Raw genomic sequence first — 20,607 nt, 5'->3', positions numbered from 1 at the left:
TTGACTTTATAGATAAACTGTAGATAATACTCATATTACAGATTTAACATAATATAAAAGTACAGTAGCTTCATTACAATATCACGACAGTGTAACATGACCTCCAAGTAGCTCTGAGACACTATCACGACAGTGTAACATGACCTTCAAGTAGCTCTGAGACACTATCACGACAGTGTAACATGACCTTCAAGTAGCTCTGAGACACTAGCATGACAGTGTAGCATGACCTTCAAGTAGCTCTGAGACACTATCATGACAGTGTAGCATGACCTACAAGTAGCTCTGAGACACTATCATGACAGTGTAACATGACCTACAAGTAGCTCTGAGACACTATCATGACAGTGTAACATGACCTACAAGTAGCTCTGAGACACTATCATGACAGTGTAACATGACCTACAAGTAGCTCTGAGACACTATCATGACAGTGTAACATGACCTACAAGTAGCTCTGAGACACTATCATGACAGTGTAACATGACCTACAAGTAGCTCTGAGACACTATCATGACAGTGTAACATGACCTGCAAGTAGCTCTGAGACACTATCATGACAGTGTAACATGACCTACAAGTAGCTCTGAGACACTATCATGACAGTGTAACATGACCTACAAGTAGCTCTGAGACACTATCATGACAGTGTAGCATGACCTACAAGTAGCTCTGAGACACTATCATGACAGTGTAGCATGACCTACAAGTAGCTCTGAGACACTATCATGACAGTGTAACATGACCTACAAGTAGCTCTGAGACACTATCATGACAGTGTAGCATGACCTACAAGTAGCTCTGAGACACTATCATGACAGTGTAGCATGACCTACAAGTAGCTCTGAGACACTATCATGACAGTGTAACATGACCCAACTCTGTGACACTATACTTTATCATGATTAAAGTTCTCATGACATGCAAGCTGAATCTTAATGACGAGCTGATGACAGTTGAACCATCAGTACAGATATCTTTTCTTACACTATTGTGATAGGGTAACATTACAAGCAAACAGAATTTTATTGATTAGCATGGCAGTGTAACCGTTAGCACAGATATATCTGTTACACTATCATGATAGGGTAGCATGACATGCTACCATACTCGTTTCTGATAAGCATGACAGTGACTCCATTATTGCAAATATCTCTGTTACACTATCATGATAGGGGAACATGACATGAAAACAGACTTTGTGATGAGCATTGCAGTGTATCATTTTAATACAAATATCTCTGTTACAATATCATGATAGGATATTTACTCGTCATGTGAACAGACTCTTTTGATAAGCATGACAGTGTAACCTTTAATACAAATATCTCTGTAGCACTATCATGATAGGGTAACACGTAATGCAAACGATGAGCATGACAGTGTATACAAATATTTCTACATTACACTATCATGGCACGGTAATATGACATGCACACAGACACTTGCTGATAAGCATGTTAGATTGGCAGGCTCAAAGAGTTGTGCTATTGCTCAATGAAGCTTTCTCTGATTGGTTGATGTAAAAGAGAGTACACCGTTTGAATGCTTTGATTAATTAAAAAGCTAAACTTGAATGGCAGGACGACTATGTAACATTATGTATTTGACTTTGTACTTTTGTATCTGATAATATGAAATATCAAACATGATTTAAATCATCCTGAAATGGCTTTTTCACTGTAGTAAAATAAAATACACAAGACTTCTGTTTTCACTATTTAAACTGATGCTTCTTCATAAACTGTGAGACATAGTGAAGAAAATCAAAATTCAAATTCACTTTTAATTAGAGCCAAAACAGTTAACAGCCTGTTTTAATCAGCAGCAGCACACAGGTATTCTTTATAAAGTCACTGTTAGCTTTGAGGCAAATAATTTTTGAAGGTTGACATTTTTCTCTCTTGCTTGAAAATTTCGATATATTTGTTTTAAGCAGACAGAGTTCATGAGCTAAATACTTATTCACTATATACTAAATGGGCAGCTTGATCATTATTTAGTAACAATGTTTAGATACCTTTTTGGTGTAAACCTGTTATGCCCTTCAGCAATACGTATTTAAGGGTCTTTAGTCACCCCGTAATTAACTTGAGGGCTGCTGCGTAACGAAAACAAATTGAATTGTTACTGTGGATTTAATGACAAGATTATTGTTACAAAGCGATTATATTAGAACAACAAGTAGAGAACCAAACAAACCTTTGTGGCAGTTGAGGTGGGGGAGGGGGGGGGAGGACTAGTTCCGACCTTATGATGATCAAAGTAAAGGAGTAAATTTTCTGAAAATATTTGATTATAGGAAGAACTACTAACTTTGCAACTGTACTGTTTTCTCTTTTTTTTTTTTTTTGGAAGCCTCAATCACCATTGCAATTACACTTTAAAGTTTGAAAACCTTCGTTCTAGTTTATTTCTTAAAATTTATAGGACTTATTCATCATGACAGATATGGATACTGTACTTTTCATCAAATGCAGTCTATTGTTTCCCTTTTTATTTCACAGCAAGAAGTTTCTTTTTGCTTTTGTTGCCTTTGTTATTTGTGAAAGCTTTTAGCCAAATTAAAGTGCCATTATTCAAATAAGTGCCTCTTTGAAACCTCCTATGATAAAAAGTATAAGGAAATAAATACAAAAAATAAGGTGAGGTGAACGAGAAGGCATTTATGAACCTAACCCCAAATATTAAACCTGTGGATGTCGGTCATAAGGTGTCTAAAGCCACCCTTCAGTGGGTTAAAAGAGTATGTCGTTTCCAGAGGAGAGCAGATTTAACATACAGAACACATTTATATACCGTAAGTGACTCCAGCGTCATGAAATCTCTGAATGTCTTTGAATATTTCAATTTGGAGGCCTTAACGAAGGAACATTCTGAAGAACCCAGTCTTTCCATAACTGAAAAAAAAATTAGCCTCAGGCTCGGTCACGGAATTTGAAAGATTCGGGTAACAATCGACCGTTAAATCTCGATGACTTATCGGAGCTGTAACGGCACTCCCATCGAGGTAGCGACATTAAATCAAGGGTAAGGACGACGGCCCCCGTCCGTCCGTGACACTTTCCGAAATTGATGACGAGTCATCTCAATTCTTGCCCGTCAAACTTTGATGCTTTAAATTGCGAGGAATGAGGTGCCATAAATTTGTCAATCGGGGTGTCAGCTCTGTGGAAGCTGCTATATCATATCACGCTGATCAATTCAAAGAGCTATATAGTATCTATAGGATGTGTAAGAATTTGTTCATTCATGCGTTAAAAAAGACGAAAAGAAAGAACGTTTTTAATATCTTTTTAAGGGGTTTTCAAACTGTAGGTTACAGAGCCTTGTTTTTAACCAATCCAGAAATAAATTAGTCTCAGAGAGGATCACTTAAGGAGTAGATATGGTAGATGGCTCGAGCCGGCAGAATTTGTGACAGTAACTCGCACGGCAGTCTGTCATGCGAGACTCTGTGTGACATTGTGTAATAAGACAAAATAGTTTCTAGTTGTTTAGTACCAGACATCTGGAAAAGGTGAATTGATGTGACTGTTTTGGACAGATGAAAATGGATTTGACAGATGAAAATGGATTTGACAGATCACAGAATTGAGTAGTTGATGATATAAATTTTTTAAAGTTTGGTAAAATTTTATTTTTCTGTCAAACCATACTCATCTGCTCCTCAGTTTCTAAATGATCAGGTGGTGAGTGTGTTAAAGCTACACTACACTGAGTTGGTTTTGTATTAATAGTTTCACTCTGAGCAAGCCCTGTATTAAACATATAGTAATATTCACACATACAGTAGTGAGCCTTTGCTTAAACTGTCTTGTAAGGCCCTCTTAATCACTCGTAATTACTCAATAAGTGGTAAATAGGTTTGAGGTAGCATATGCCCATTAAAAGCCCCATTGACTTCACACTATATCACAAAAGTAATGTGGTCCCTAAGTCTAGATAGAAGTTTTCACTAGCTAAACGCTACCCATCACAGGATAGCTGACAAGTTGGCCTTTCATGGCATAGGAAAATATAGGAAATGCTTCATAGATGCTTTTAATGTCTTGATAGTTCCCATCAAAAACCATAACTCTTCACTGATTAGCATTCACTGTGTGCTTATGTAATTCGGCATGTTGTATTTCTGCGCTTAAACTGCAGGTCATCGGGTGTACGGGGTCGTGAATGTTTTGAGGGACACATACTTTAGAGAATCTTTCTTACATTGCTAATATTTTTCTACATATGTGGTAGCTGAGAAAGAAAATATCTTTAGGAAACGTGGCTTCTTGCGTCTTTACATTTTCCTTCGATAAAATCATTACTTCTGCACTTAGCATTTCACAGTGAGCCTGGGGACTAGTCTATTCTGTATGTTGGCCCCTCTTAATAGACTGATGCATGCATGGCAAGCTGGATATTAAAAAGTTGCTGAACAGAAGCAACCAATTCCATGAAATAGTAACAAAACATCTTGTAGCTAAATACCAGAAGCAGTGTATAAAGACTACAAAAGGATACTCTGAGCTACAGTATGTTAAATGGGATAAAGCCCACACGTGATAGTTTCTTGTATTTAAAGCAATTGATTTTGCTTTCTATGCTAATACTCACATATACTGTACTGCCATAGCTAACCACTTCGCAAATGCAACTCATTTGCTCGTTCATCCAGTTTCTCCTCGAGCGAATGTCTGTCTGTGGGGTGCTTAAATGTCTTTCATGCTAATGGGGCAAACATGTCTTGGGGAGATGCTTGTCAAAATGGGCTTGTAATTTGGTAATTTATTGCTTATTTTTAGCCAATTAAGAGAAAACTACTCAGAGGATAATGTCTAGCTGTTTGATCAATAGTTATTTGTCCTCAATTGTTTTATAAATTGAAAATTCCAAATGGGTTTAACAACATTGCAGCATTGCAGCCTCCTTTAGCTATATATCTTGTAAAAGAAGATTACAAGCAAAAAAGAAAGAAAAACAATTGTTATGACAGTATCTTATTCTGCTATTGTTATGTTGTATTAAGTCCATTATGATACGGTTACCTCTCACCATTCCTACTGTACAAGTGCATGCCATGCTGCAGTAAGAAGCGATAGAAAATAATACAAACAGGTATCCCATATGTACATCCTCTGCTTATTATTAAGAAAGGTGACATTTGGGATACCATACATCCTGATTAATAGGTATCATCTCGGTTCTTGCCATGAAAATAATACAAACAGTTATCCCATATGTACATCCTCTGCTTATTATTAAGAAAGGTGACATTTGGGATACCATACATCCTGATTAATAGATATCGTCTCGGTTCCTGCCATGAAAATAATACAAACAGGTACAAACAGGTACAGTAGTTATATTACTGCTAGTATCATTAACAGGACGTTCCATGTGATAGTACTATGGGGATGAATGAAGTTACAATAAATACACAAAAAAATGAAAACAAAATAAAAACACCATACATTAATCCATGCATGATTTTGTATCACACATGTGGACCAGAGCAGTCAGACCTGTTTAATTTCATCCTATATTTAGAGAAGACGTCTTTTTATTAAAACCACATAAACCTTGGGGATATAAGAGAACAACTTGTTTGCACACTCATGGAAGGAAATCACCCGAAAGAATATCTTACGGTTAGTCCACTTGAACTTTGTTTCCTAATCCATAAAAAGCAGATCGATGTCTGAAACTAAAGAGCTTCCCAAGAACGAGGTGAAGATATATTTTCTTGTCGGGTAAATACTCCAACATCTCAGACCGTATCGTGTTTTTTAGAACGGAGAGTCCTTGAGACCCTTCCGAAATCCTAGGTGCTACGCGGAATCTCGACGAGTAAACTCAATCGTGCCGATACCACTTCCATTAATATTATGTTGCCAGGTAACACTTTCATCTCCGAATAGTTGATCATGATCACGATAAAACTCTAAGAGACACTTTTAGAGGCTGTATCATTATGAAGGAAATATTATATCCAACTATTACTTGTCAAAGTGCTTTGTACATTTGTATATATATATATGCAGTAGGAATTCCAAGGTTGCAAATTTTGTGATATATAATGTATAAGTAAATATTCTCAACTCTGCTCTTATAAAGTCCAGCTAGGATACAATGAGTTGATTACTTAAAAAAAATTGTAAGAATGTTTAGTTGAACTACATAACGACAAGGCACACAATGCAACAGTTATATCTTAGATAAGTGCAAACTGAAAATAATGGCAATGAAATGTAACAAACTATAATATGAAGACACAGACCCTTGTTAGGCTACTAATCAGATACAATGTTATATCATAGCATTTTCACTGCCAGATATCTTGGAAACTAAATACCAGATAGTCTTAATTAGTTAATTAGGAAGCTAAAGTTATTACTCTTTTACTTTGCCTTCCAACAAACTCTTTCATATTAATAAGAAAGATTAAACTTGGACTGAGAAATGAAGACTTGCTAAAAGGAGAATAAACACTGTGGGTTTTACTATGAACTGTTTGAAACTATTTGTCCCATGTTTGAAACAAATGCTAGAAATCTTGAAACTAACTTTCAGATACCCTTCGTTAACCTAGTAATGAAGTCTTTTGCATCAAACTGTTTTTAATAGTAATTTGATGAACAAATATGTATTTATGAAAAACATATTAAAGGAGAGCAAACACTTTGGATTTTTGACAATGAACTGTTTGAACCTATTTGTCCCATGTTGGAAACAATGCTAGAAATCTTCAAACTAACTTTCAGATACCCTTCGTTAACCTAGTAATTAAGTCTTTTGCATCAAACTGTTTCACAGTAATTTGATGCATAAATATGTATTGCCCTTGGCTTCAGTAAGACTGACGTTCATTTTTCGCCACCGGCCACTTCTTCACCCTTCAAGTGTCCACTTGCACAGCTCAAATTTCCCGCGATCTGCTGCGAGAGCCTATCAAAATGCCCGAGGCAGGTAAACTGTTATGGCAGTGGCATTAAAAGACGCATTTCCATTTGCAGATAAGCAAATATTCTACTGTTAACAATTTCCACATTCGCTTACACTCATTTTAATGTTAATGAACAATTAATCGGTGTTTTTCTATAAATTGTTTTGAAATGAAAAATACGACAAAGCCTCATGCCAGGGATGGTGACCTTCTTCGTGGTATAATCTGATTATGAACAGCAAGAAGATGAATATCGATTCTGAAAGACCACACATACTTATATAAATCCAATATAGAGGGACAGTTCACACGCTGGATGTTATTCCTCATTCAAATAACTCTCACCTGAAACTTCAAAGTCTCCTGTTTTTCCAAATCTTTTCAAGTGGCCATCCCTTGATGATAGCAAAGAATTGGCCTCTCACCCTCATTAGAGACATTCCTGTCCGGTTATAAAGCTTGTCTTAGCGTAGTTTTGGCCGATAAAACAAAGCAGTTTGTGTCAGGTTTGGTTTCCGTGAGATGCGGATCATAACGGTCAAGCAAAACAATGGAGAATATAAATGCTTGTGAAATCTTTTTAAGATGCAGAGTCCAAACAAATTGTCACTTAGAGAATTTGTTATGTTTACATTGTGTTTGTAGGTCACTTTTATGGTGTTGACATCACTTGTAAGGTTTAACTTGGTTCTACATAGTCTGTAGTGGAGTAAAGTCAACAGGAAACCAAAGTTGTTATTCTTAATAGCAAATATCACAGTTTTGCTGGGCTCTGGTTTATCTTTAGTTGATGACATTGGCATATTGGTAGGGCTAGAGAGAGAGGGAGAGAGAGCACTGTACTTAAAAAAAAAAATCTTTACAATAAAGTTCCTCAAGGTGCTTGTTTACTTTTGCCCCATTCAAGCAAGATAAGATGTGAAATTATCAATGTTTGAATGCTATTGCACTTAAAAGTACATATTTCAATTCATCAATGCTTTATCTTTATTTTGAATTGTAATAAAGGGACGTTCAGGTAGCTGGTAATGTGACTCTTGTATGGAAAAGAAAAATGTTCCAAACTGTTAATTAGAAACCATGTGTCAGTGTCGTGTCCCTAAACTCAAGATATTGTTGATGACGTGGGACCTATTTTTGGCTGGCTAAACCTTCCATTCTTCGGCTGCAATCTCAGTAGATAGTCTGATATTTCAAAATGGTAATTCACGTTCTTGAAAGGCTTTTTCTTACTTTCCTATGATAATGTTTTTGTAAGTTTATCTTTGAAACCTGATAAAATTTAGAATATTTGCATCAAACTGCCACTTTCTCGTAGGAATACTGTTTTAATTTGTGAATAAGTGAGTTAAATGTTATGAAGCATTTTCAGCAGCAATAGCCATCATAACATTCTTTAAGCTGTCGCTATGTACAAATTACCACCAAAATTTGGAAAATTCATATCGATGCCATAGAAAATGCCAGGAGAAAGTGGTTTTGACCTCATATAGAATGGCCAGCATTTGTACTGAGTAATTAATCCGAGCCAACTGAATATCCATTTTAAAGTGTATATTACTAAAATGTAAAGTGCTGTGTGAAGTGCTGTAATGATGTAAAGTGTTGTGTGAAATGCTGTAATAATGTAAAGAGATGTGTGAAGTGCTGTACTAATGTAAAGTGTTGTGTGAAGTCCTGTAATAATGTAGAGAGATGTGTGAAGTGCTGTAATATTGTAAAGAGATGTGTGAAATGCTGTAATAATGTAAAGAGATGTGTGAAGTTCCGTAATATTGTAAACTGCTGTGTGAAGTGCTGTAATAATGTAAAGAGATGTGTGAAGTGCTGTAATATTGTAAAGTGCTGTAATATTGTAAAGTGTTGTGTGAAGTGCTGTAATAATGTAAAGAGATGTGTGAAGTGCTGTAATATTGTAAAGTGCTGTAATATTGTAAAGTGTTGTGTGAAGTGCTGTAATAATGTAAAGTGTTGTGTAAAGTGCTGTAATATTGTAAAGTGCTGTGTGAAGTGCTGTAATAATGTAAAGAGATGTGTGAAGTGCTGTAATATTGTAAAGTGTTGTGTGAAGTGCTGTAATAATGTAAAGTGTTGTGTAAAGTGCTGTAATATTGTAAAGTGCTGTGTGAAGTGCTGTAATAATGTAAAGAGATGTGTTGTAAATCATCTTCATTAGATTGCACACCTGTTTTATAATTAATTTCTTTGAGCACTGTTACCAACAACTTTTACTTAAAGGTTACTCAAAGAATTGAAAAGCTTATCTATGCATTCAGCAGGGTTCGTACGGGTGCTTGAAAACCTTGAAAATGCTTGAATTTGATTGGTCAGTTTTCAAGGCCTTGAAAGTACTTGATTTCTTATATTTTTGGAAAATGTCATTGAAAAGTGCTTGAAATTTAACATGCTTAATGCAAAACATATTTTGTATGTAATTGTTACACAATAATTACCGTGGAATAGTCAAATTGTGACAAACAAAAAACTTAAAAGAATGTCTTAGTTGTCTAAAAAATTACGAGGGAGGGTCGCGCACAATCACCGCAAACTTCTCGCACAGTCACTGGCAAATTACGGCCTCCACTAAGCAATTTCAGTACCAGCAACAATAACCAAAAATCCCCACAAATCTCCGACCACATGGTAGCCTAACTTCACACTGAGTCAACATGGAAATCTAACCTAGCCATCTGTTTATTCGCTCAGTTGTGTCGCAAATAAAGAATAAAAATATCGATGAAAAACTTCAATCTTCGGCTACATTTTAGCCTAACAATCACACTAAGTCAATGGGAAATGTAGCCTAACCATCGGTTTGGTTTGCCCCCCAAATAAACTTTGCGTAGCTTTGTTTACACACTTTCCTTGCTGCTATCGTCGCGCGCATGGTAGCCGAACACCACACATAGTCAACGGGAAAATCTAGCCTAAGCATCTCTTTATTTGCTGAAATTTTGACGCAGTTAGCTAGAACTAAAATATCCGTGAAATACTGCAACCTTCGACCACATGTTAGCCTAACAGCCACACTAAGTCAATGGGAAATGTAGACAACCATCGGTTTGCAAAAAAAAAAAAAAAAATGCGTAGCTTTGTTTACAATTTCAATTAACTGAAAATCGGCAGTTGTTTGGATGGTACTGTATGTGCTATGTCTTAAAGAGGGAATGTTGTATTTTACGTACACCGTTGCTGTGGCGATGGATTGAAGGTTTTAACTTCGATTACTTTTCAGCAGTATATAATGGTTTCGTATTTGGTGGTGATTTCATCCACACACGTTGTTTTCTATGTGTTTCTACATGTTTTCTATTTCAGTTGATGGGTTGTTGGTTTTTCGTTATATATTTGGTGTCTGGACGTTATTTGCTAAACGATCGCAAATTTTTGCGATTAAAATTTTAATGAATTTGCTTTAAGGTCGCAGCACTAGGAAGAGGGTAATTGTGCTTACTTTATCCTATTAAATGCTTACAACCATTTCCTTAAACAGCATGTTGAATTTTAGAAAGAGCACCCCTAAACCTTAACAAAAAAAACCCTCGTAAATTCATTAAGAGGGTCGTTTTTAACTTTTCATTTTCCAAAATTGCCCCCAAAGCCAAATCTTAATTTCTACCCTGGTTGTAACAACAGTCGATCAGACACGGACAGTCTTATAGGCCGAGTGAAAATGCATTGCTGGACGTACGCACGTGAGCTGTACAGTAGTAAACAATCTAAATCCTACCTACTGTACCTGAACGATAAATTATTTATCATTCTAGTTGGTAGGATTTATATTGTATATCGTAAACAATACTGTTTGTATGCGGCGCACGTGTAGCGTCGTTACAATTCGGATATATCACATAAACACATGCATGCTGTGAACAATTTTGGTGGAAAATTTGGAAGGACTACCAAGTTTTTTGCAGGACTACCAAAATCTTTGAAAATCTTTGAAACTGGTAGTCCCACGGACAACCTTCTCAAATACCTGAAAATCCAACACTGATCATGTCTTTATATACCCAGCGTACACATTGCATTAGATATGTTTTATGCCACTGTCTCACAGAATGTCTATTGTTAATGATAAGCATGTGCTTGAAAACATAAATTTGGTGCTTGAAAAGTGCTTGAATTTTGTTGTGAAAAAAGTGTACGAACCCTGATTCAGTAAAAGTGTTTTACCAGAGACCTTTGTGCCTTTGTTTTTGTTTGTGGTTCAGTTGCTTCAGTTGCTTACAAATTTGTCTGTAAGCTGTGCAGATATTTCTTTTCTTTACTGATCCCTCTTTTTTTTTTAAACAAAAGTCAAATGTCCTAACTATTTTAATCGCATGAAGCATCCACTCTAGAACTCCTATCGCCTCCAAGACACCGTATCTGCCCCGCTAACGGAATTGATCGCAAACGTATTTATTTATGCATTCATACCCATTGCTATTTCATGTGCAGTCACGGATTATTACCAAACAAGCAAGAGGCGAAAATAATCACCGGAGGTGAAGTTACGACAGACAACGGAGAAAGCGGAGACAGCGATCTGGATCTAGACTAAGTGCCCTATGGGTAGAATCAATTACCACAGCATGGATGTAAGTAAAACAAACAACGGTTTAAACCACAAATAAAAAGTGCACGTAAAAACAATGCAATGCTTTCCTCTTTGCTGTGAGATGGAGCATAATTTGGTTTTCTTATTTGGTTTCTGTGAGTAATTGCTTCCCTATAGATATGCTCAGTCTAAATCTGTACTTGCATCAATATTTAAATTTAGGGAAGTTGTTTTTGTCACTTTTCTCTTCGGTTCCGATGCTTTGCATCCATCGGGACCTACTGTATTCAGTCAAGTTAGCGAATGTGTCTGTGTGTATGTGATGCCCTAGATTGTAAACACAGTATCTCAAGAAGGAAATATGTGATTGATGTCATGCTTGGTATATATGTAGGTCAGGGTCAGTAGATAATCTCCTATTGTTTGTGGTGAAGCTATCATCCATATTAATGAGTGGGCGGGACTTAACATAAATGTCAATTTCTCTTCAACCGTACATCCGATTTAGTTCATACACTTGGTATGGTGATGTGAGTACATAGTATGTACATGTTCTTTGCAACAACAAGTGCAAACCATAAATGGGTGGGGCTTAAAGGGAAATCTTGGAAAAGGCTTGTAAACACGATCTCTCAACAACCGCAAGCCAAAATTTAAAAATTGCAATAACTCCACAACTTTCATTCAGGTTGTATCCAAACTTGGAATACAGATGTTGGTTAATAGCCTAACTGTTTTAGGACCATTAGGGCTCCAAATTAGTCGAGCGCATTTTTGGGTTGGTGGGCCCAAATTTGATTTCCACCTCAAATTCAGTTTGGGACACATTCCTTGGGCCCAGTATTTTTGGGACCATTTGGGCCCAACATTTTTGGGGGCTAATTTTTTTGGGGGCAAATACATTTTTGAGTCAGTTTGTTTGTGCCGAACATTTTTGGGATCATTTTGGTTGCAAAAGGTAATTCTACTCTGTCACTAAATAGACATTGTCAACATGATATAATAACTGATTCCTGGTACTTTCCTTTATATGTTCCTGCATTAGTCAATAGATAATCTCTCTTCATTTTGGTGTGCACCAGTTCATGAATGTTACCATGCTTACGACACTATAAACATGTTTAGACATCTGAACCACTAAACAATTTTGTTTTCTGGGTTTTTTTTATAGCTGTAGCTTGAGAAATGGATTTTGTCCACAAAACAAATGGAAGTTCTATTTGAACAGAATTTCATTAGAATTGTTGCATTATAAATATTTACCTTTTACCTTTACTCGCTAAATGTGAAAGAAAACAACAGCATTACCTGTAGAAGTATTTCTGGTGAAAGTCAAGATTGACTTACTTTAGTTCTAGCTCTGTAGAAAAAAGTATGGCACCATCTCTAAAGAACCTTGACTTTTTAGTGAAATGTTTACTTCCAAACTTTCAAGAATCCCAATTTAGGTGCTTAAGCGAACAATATTGCTGTACTTTTTTTCTATTATGCAAATCTCAGTAAATTTCTAGTTTCAAATTTAAAGTTCCAATGGACCTTTAGACTTTTTTATGTACAATAGCTGGTTGTATTCCTTTTGCAGTATTTGAAATCATTTTTCATTTTACCGCACTCAAAATCCAAATTACTATGGATACATGAACATGTTATTTTCTTCATTGGCTCTGTTATTGATTATTTCTGCATGCCTTTTCTGTTTTTGTCACAGTTATGATTGCAATCTAGGGAGTGTATTCTGAGTTTTTTTGTTTGCTATGAATGGAAACATCCAATCAAACAAGTTTGTAAATCAATGAATGCATGGGATCTGAGTATATATTCAATGACTTTAAATATCCTTATTTAATTTCCTCTGTAACACGTCCATTGTCATTGTATCACATGAAACTGCCACCTCCCTTTACAGCAGAATAAGCAAATGTTACTTTCAAGAAACCTTAAAACTTGTGAACACTTTTTGTTTTATCCAGCACTTTGTGATGCAAATTCAATGAATACGGAAATTAGAAAACACATCATATGTGACAAAGTTATCAAGAAGGAGTAGATTAGCTGCAAGCTGGTATTCCCCAAAATAAGCTGATGAACCTGTTTATTGGAATCAGCACAGTGTTGTTATGGAGTTGTAACTTCAGTTCAAATTAAAGTAATCAGAATAAAACTCTCGGTGAGTTTTTAGGGATGAAAGGTTGTTGTTCTTAAGGGAATTCTTTGTTCCTCGAATGAAATGATATTTGTTGACCGATGAAACAGTGTGGGTTTTGACCGATGAAACTGGGTTTGGACAGGTTAGCATTAATTATTTTCAAATTGAATTATAAAGTTATATAAAATGAATTTGTTCTTGTAACAAAGTTATGTAAATAGAACTTGGGGATCGATCTGTTTAAATCTGGATATTATGGAGATTTTGCTCTCAAAGTATATATTATACTCATTTGTTCAGAATTATTTTGTCGTTTAGTCGTTCGTGAAAATAGATAAAGCTTTTGCATGAATGGAAAGTATAAGTCAGATAATCTATAACTACTGTAGGAAGAGTATTTTACATTTCGTGCTGCAGGAGCTGCTTGACAGCGTGACTAATCTGCATACATATGCATATTCATGTGATGCCTGATCAGAACAAACTTGATTTGTACTTAGTAAGCTTAACCTATAAACCCTGAACCTAAAATGTGAATAGATATCCTGTTAGTTTAATAAGTTCTGTTTTAAATTGGCCGACATGATTCAGCAGGTTGAAAGAATTAAAAATCCAAAATTGAATTCTATTTTTTTTAATGCAGATGCACGATAAAAAAGAAGGGAGGTCAAATTGGAGCCCGTTTCCTCTTACTAACTTTACTTTAAAACTTGAGTAAATGCAACTACACTGGACAACACTGCCTTAATATTTGATTTGCTAAAATTTAGTTTCATATAATGGCAGTCTTTGTGACCTTGATATACTCTACTGTGTGCAATAAAAGTTTTATTAATTTATCTGTTCCTAAAACATAGCAGTTACCACTACTGTACTGTTCCCATGTAATATCTGCTGCATTTTGTCATGATTCAAATATTCAATTTCACCAAATAGTAAATATTGCAAGTGGTGTACACAATTTTTATGTATACAGTTGTTACTGTAAACATTATTCCTTTTATTCTGTATTACAATGGCACAGCAGTGCCTTTCATTCAAGTACTCAACAGTAGATATATTTAAAACGACTGATTGTAGCGTTTGAGTATTATTGCCGCCCTTTTGCACTTTAACGATCATCACCGTTAATTAGCAGTACACCTGCACCTTGCAGAAAGGCAAGTGCACTAATACATCGAAAAAAGGAAACGGCATCTCATCTTTTCCGACATCTCCCCGAAAATATTCCCCGAAGGCACAACAGCCATATTACAAGAAAGATTAGGATTCGTAAAGTGCTTCCTTTAGCCATTATCGTTCGCGGTATTGATCTCTAAAACCATCAATTTACGTTCGACGACGGCGGTAATTTCATTCACTAACTTCTCACTTCTTCATACTTCAGATCATGATGGAGAAGTTGTGATTTCACACCAATGGGACATTTCTACATGGCTGTGTCTCAAAATCTGAGGAGTGTATTTCATAATATCGTTTGTGGATGTCCTGAGGGGAATTGTTTTGGACTCTCTCCTAAATTTGAACAAGAAGATGTGATTGCCAATTTTACAGACAATAAACAGAACGTTTTTTTTCTCTTATCTAAAGTCGTGGGTTCATGAAAAGGTTACTTGGTAATCTTTCATAATTTTTATGAAGTTAAACAGGACTCATGCCTACAGGTTATTCAGAACCCTCTTCTGGTTAATGGCATTAAGAGTTTCTTGCAAGCCGGTGCAATATTACAGGTATTACGTTACACTGAGTAAGCTGTACAAGATGTACAGAATAGTGAAGTAACAATATACACTGTGTAGATTTTGATACTCAACAAGTTCATTTGGTATACTTTGGTAATGTATTTTTTTAATTTATTTTGCTTTTTAAGATAGGAACCGCAACCTGGTATTGCAAGAATAATCTGGGTAATCGGTTGCAGGGAACAATTTATTGTTTCAAAGTCTGCGGAGTAGTTTTAAAGGCTCCGGAATTTGTCTCTTATAACATAATATTCTGTACAGGACTTCCGGGTTGGAACAAAACGCCTAAAATACCATCATCGGACTTGTAAACCTACTATACCATTTTTAATCATCTCTCATAGCATTTTGCGATGAAGTACTGGATCAGTTATTCCTGATCTGAGATTTCGGGTACATGTCTAGTTCGATGCTGAGAAGTAAGATTACACTCAATAAATGTTGTCTTGTATGCAGTTTTCTGACTTTCATTCATGAAATATTTTATTCTCAGGTGATTGAACAAGGGGGAGTATTCTGCCCGTAGGCCATATGCTTTCTCAAAGATGGATTCATCATGATATAAGTATAGTTGTAACACATTCCACATGAAAAATAGCTGTAAGAATTACGTGAGCATCTGTGGCAGATAGGTTAACAATGGACCAAACACCCACTTTCTATTCAAACTTTTGAATCACAAACTTGTATGGAGATCCCTGGACTAAGTTTACAGTCATTGAGTACTTCTCAGAGTTATTTGAAATGCCTGTTTTACTTTCTCAGCTTTTGTGATATTAACCCAGACAAGAAAATGTCCTTGATGATGGAACTCATATTATATGAGATCCTCTTATGTTCTTACGATTCCTACCACACGGTGGTTTTCTTGCGATACTCTTCTATCGTGACGTTGGGAAGTAGTGCAGCTGGTGGTTCAATTTTTTTTTTTTTTTTTTTAGGTATGTTTTTGTAGTATCATGCAGTTATATCTGAAGGCTCACCCTGAGAGTGAATTCATGAGAACTTCAAGTGTTTAGGGCTGTTATTTGTAATCCGAGCATTCTGTAGGTTGTCCTCCAGACAGTTAGAATATCCGTTTAGTGTTTCTGAACAGTCTGGAGAAATGTTCATGATTTCAGATTTCAGTGAAACAAGGAGTGTATTTACTTCTTCTTTCCTGTCAGTGACCAGAAAGGGTCGTTTAAGATTGTTCAACAATATGTTTTAGTCCTCTCAGGGGATTGCAGTATGGCCTTGACAATTTCATGCTGTTTATAATACCATTAATTTAATTTAATAATTTAATATTCAAGTTAAATTTGTGTGTTGACGACGTGTTTGAAGGTGTTCTTTAAAGGATTGGTTCAGTTGTCATACATGTTTATGTTATATGAAAGAGGACAATAAAAGAAACACAATGGTGAAAAAACTTTTCAAATATCTTTTTCGGTTAAAGAGATATTCAAGTGTAAAGTTTTATCAGATTGTGTAGAAACTGCTGAAATCTGACTAGCTGTGATGTCACATCCTCACATTCCTGAAAAGTCTTTGTTTTTATCTCTAATATTTTGTGAGATTTCATGACTTTCAACCAAAAGATATGTCTGGAGATCTCGTATTTGTCAAAGGAAGTATTTGAGATTAAACATCTGAAGAATTTTTGATTATATTATTTTCAAATGTGTTAAAAAATGTAAACAATTTTTAAAGAAATATATTCACAAATGTTAAGGAAGTGAGGATGTGACATCACACCCTCACAGTAAGTCTTTCTACACCAGTCGTTTTCAAAGAAATTTTGATATCTTCAAAGTGTCATATCTCCTTAACAGAGCATTATATCATGGTAGTTTCTTCACTGTTCTTTTTGTCTTTTTGTGCTCTTTCATACAAAATAGACATGTCAAACACCTGAAACCAATCCTTTAACATCTGTAAGATAGATACATGCTTATTTTATGTCTGCGTGCGTGTGTGTGTTTTGGGGGTTTTGTTTTTGCATGGGATTGGCTCATTTGTGTTTACAAGAATTCATATAAGTATGTTCATGTTGGTATGTGATACAGTAATATTTACCTTTACAGAGAATCTCAAATTTACACAGACTTTTAATTATTTTAAAGTACAAATTCATTTATGTTAAAAAGGTATTTTACAGGACATATTCATATTAAAATTGAAGTAGGATCTGCAATAATTTCCAAGTCTTGTACATATATTTACCTGGGCATGGGTTGACAAGAGTACTGATTGAATTATGCTGAACATTGTTACTTTTCAATAAAAAATTATGTTTTACAGAAGACTCCTCAAAGCCACTATATTAGTTAACACCAGAATTGTCATTTGACCACTGTAAAGAAATGGAGTAAGTAATATATACCCAGTTGCTCCTTGTAACAAACTTGGAATTGTAAAATAATGGTTCAGGCTGCAAGTAAACAACCATTTAAGGTTACAATATTATTACTATCAATACTATTAATTAGTACTCTTAATGTCGAGAAACTTTGGAATTGAAACTTACAAAGTAGTACTTTTGTTACTGGTTAACTGTTGAAGAATATAATGATAATGATAATGTATTTACAAAATACAGTAAGGTGCTCTCGGTTTGTCTGGTGATCAGAAGAAATTAAACCAAAAAAAAAAATTGTTATCTGATCCTTGGTTAAAAGCAGCCAGTGTTTGTAAAATTACAACAAGTTAACATTTGACTAACAAATCAACAATATACTGTCGTACTGGTGTACTGGTACCACACAGCAAATGAATCACTATGAACTAAAGGCTGGATAGCTTAGTTGGTGGAGCACAGTGCTTTTTAACCTGAGGTTTACTGGTTCATATCCCTTGTCAGGGAAAATATGTCTTTACTCTTTTCAAAAACTTAACTTTGTTTACAGTTGGTTGCATTAATATCTGTTCAGTTGAAATTAAAATATGTTTCTTAACATAGCAGGCATGAACACTTATGTCTTGGGTCTACACTCTTTTGCAGTTATTATTATGATATGATTATTATTATTATTATTTTTTGTTTTGTTATTTAGGGGAGAAAGTTATTTTCATTTACTGGTTGAGCAATACAATAACTATTTACATTTTTCAGGCAAGAAGAAAACAAATACTCCACAGATTTCAAATGAAACATATTTTAAAAGTTCAACTTGAATCTTGCAGACTTATACTTTGTAACGGTTGGTTGTATAGCAACTGTTTTCATGATTAGAGGATTGTGTTTAACTTTCATATTACCTTCTTCCAATGTCTCTCATTTCTGCAAGTGATTTAGGTTTTACTTCAACCTCCAACCATTGGTATCAGATCATACAGTGTATGAAGTGGTTATACTGTATATGTAAAATGAACACTAGCATTGTATCTCTCTCAGGGTATATTTCTTCTAGTGTCCAGTATAAGTCAGAACATGAATGCATAAGAACCCTTGTGAGGTTCCTTTTCTAAAAGCCCTTCGTCGTATTGGAGCAAATGAAGTACCATTAAAACATTGTGGCTGCAGGCTCAGCGTGACAAAAAAATTTGTGTGAAAGATGTGAATATTCTTTCCAGCAATAATATTGATTTCGGAAGTCACAGTATAGCTTTAACTGAAACTATTTTCTGTCATTGCCGGGTCCCACTTTGTTAACAGGTGCTGACCTTGTTTCTTGTTTTACCTTAATAATAATAACAATATTAAAATAATAATAATCAGTCTTGAAGGCAGTTATTTTACGATGATACTTATGCAAGTTGTATAAGCTGAATGGCTTTTAACTTACTATTCACGTCAGTTGACTATCCAATTTTGTATTTTTATTCGTTTTATGTAGTTAAAGTTATTCTTAAAATCTGTACAATTCTTCACAATCAGAACATTGGCTGGTTCAGGTATGAAGTTACACATTGTTCATACTGGACATAGCACTAGCTGGTGCATGCTAGGGCTAAACTTCTAGGGAAGGGTTTTCCTGTTCCTGACAATAATCAGCAATTTAGACCTATCAGGGTCAGTAATACATACTAAAATGTTCAACATGTTGACCAAATTAAGAAGAAATAAGGTTTGATTGTTTGAAATATTATTTATGTTTTTATAGTGCAAGTTGTATCTGCTGATATGAGTGGATTTAATTTAAAACCATGTCAGGAAGTATGCTTTTTTAATGAGTAAAGTATATAACCAATCAATGTTATTAATATGAACCATTTTATGTTTTTACTGTTGGACTAAGTTTGATCGTAGTGGAAAAGTTGGTTCGCACGTTTAATTTATACTTGTTTACAACTACAAAAACCTCAACAAATACTAGAACTTAAATATTACATGAATCTACGTCTTGAATTTACTTATGAAGTTTAGAAGACTAGCTTCTTAATTGATATCTTTTTCAAAGGAAAGGGATAAGTCCAGAAGGTTTAACAGTACAAAATGTACTCTAAAGAGGTCCTGCAATTAACAATGTTAACAGACTAAGACATCAAGCATTGTCTTTTTAGTTTTTAAGTTTTTCTTTCACGAGTAGGTGACGACAAAGATTTAGATGTTTGTATTAGTTTCATTGTTTGCGCATGTTGTAGAACTCAACAGTATAGTAGTTTTAAAAATTAATATTAAGTTGCTTATATTAAACTTCAATGTCTTTTGTTGTTTATAAAAATAAAAATAAAAATAAATAAAAGATGCAAATGCGATCTTGAAAGCATAAGCTCTTGCATGTCAGTCTAATCTCCAATCTTTCATGTATTATGGTACTGACAACAAGAGGTAACAATAGGGGGGGGGTGCGGTGGGTAAACCAACAATTGAATAGTGTACCAAACGTAAACATGTACACGAAGTTGTTGAGAAAGTAACAAAAGAAGCAGATCAACATGGCGCCACCAAGTGATCCATTGCACACCCGCAGTACTGACCATGCTGGTTTGAGCATTAAGATGATATGTTGTAGCACCTTTGTGCAGCATATCCTATCGTGAAAACATCAGTCACTCCCTCCTTAACGGACGATGACGATGAGTTCCAGAAGCTTTTAAACTGCTTTCATTGAAGGGAGGGGATAGGTAGGGGGATGTCGTATCTACAACTACCCCACCTGCATCTTATGTTACAACGTCGTCAGGGCCCAGTCAATATTAAACGAAAAAATATACACTGGCGGGCGGTTTGCGTTCTTATCTATTATATTTCGCTAAACGAATGTCAAACCACCTTTTGACAACATGCAGGACTTATTGAAAAGGTTATCTTTCATACTCA

At 35.2% G+C, this 20,607-nt stretch overlaps 1 protein-coding gene across 2 annotated transcripts in view; it reads left to right on the top strand.

Moving 5' to 3' along the window:
- The window catches only part of LOC139960832 (phosducin-like protein), a 65,558-nt gene extending 47,802 nt beyond the window's left edge, over positions 1–17,756 (top strand). For both annotated transcript variants that reach the window (XM_071959420.1, XM_071959418.1), the window contains exons 8-9: positions 11,375–11,514; positions 15,008–17,756. In XM_071959420.1, the coding sequence (XP_071815521.1) occupies positions 11,375–11,477 (103 nt within the window). In that variant the 3' untranslated portion in view covers positions 11,478–11,514; positions 15,008–17,756. The remainder of the gene's footprint in view (positions 1–11,374; positions 11,515–15,007) is intronic.
- The last annotated feature ends 2,851 nt before the right edge of the window (positions 17,757–20,607 follow it).

The sequence above is a fragment of the Apostichopus japonicus genome, chromosome 20, assembly GCF_037975245.1.
Source record: "Apostichopus japonicus isolate 1M-3 chromosome 20, ASM3797524v1, whole genome shotgun sequence".
In the NCBI taxonomy this organism is placed as follows: Eukaryota; Metazoa; Echinodermata; class Holothuroidea; order Aspidochirotida; family Stichopodidae; genus Apostichopus; species Apostichopus japonicus.
This window is presented reverse-complemented; position numbering and strand designations above follow the sequence as displayed.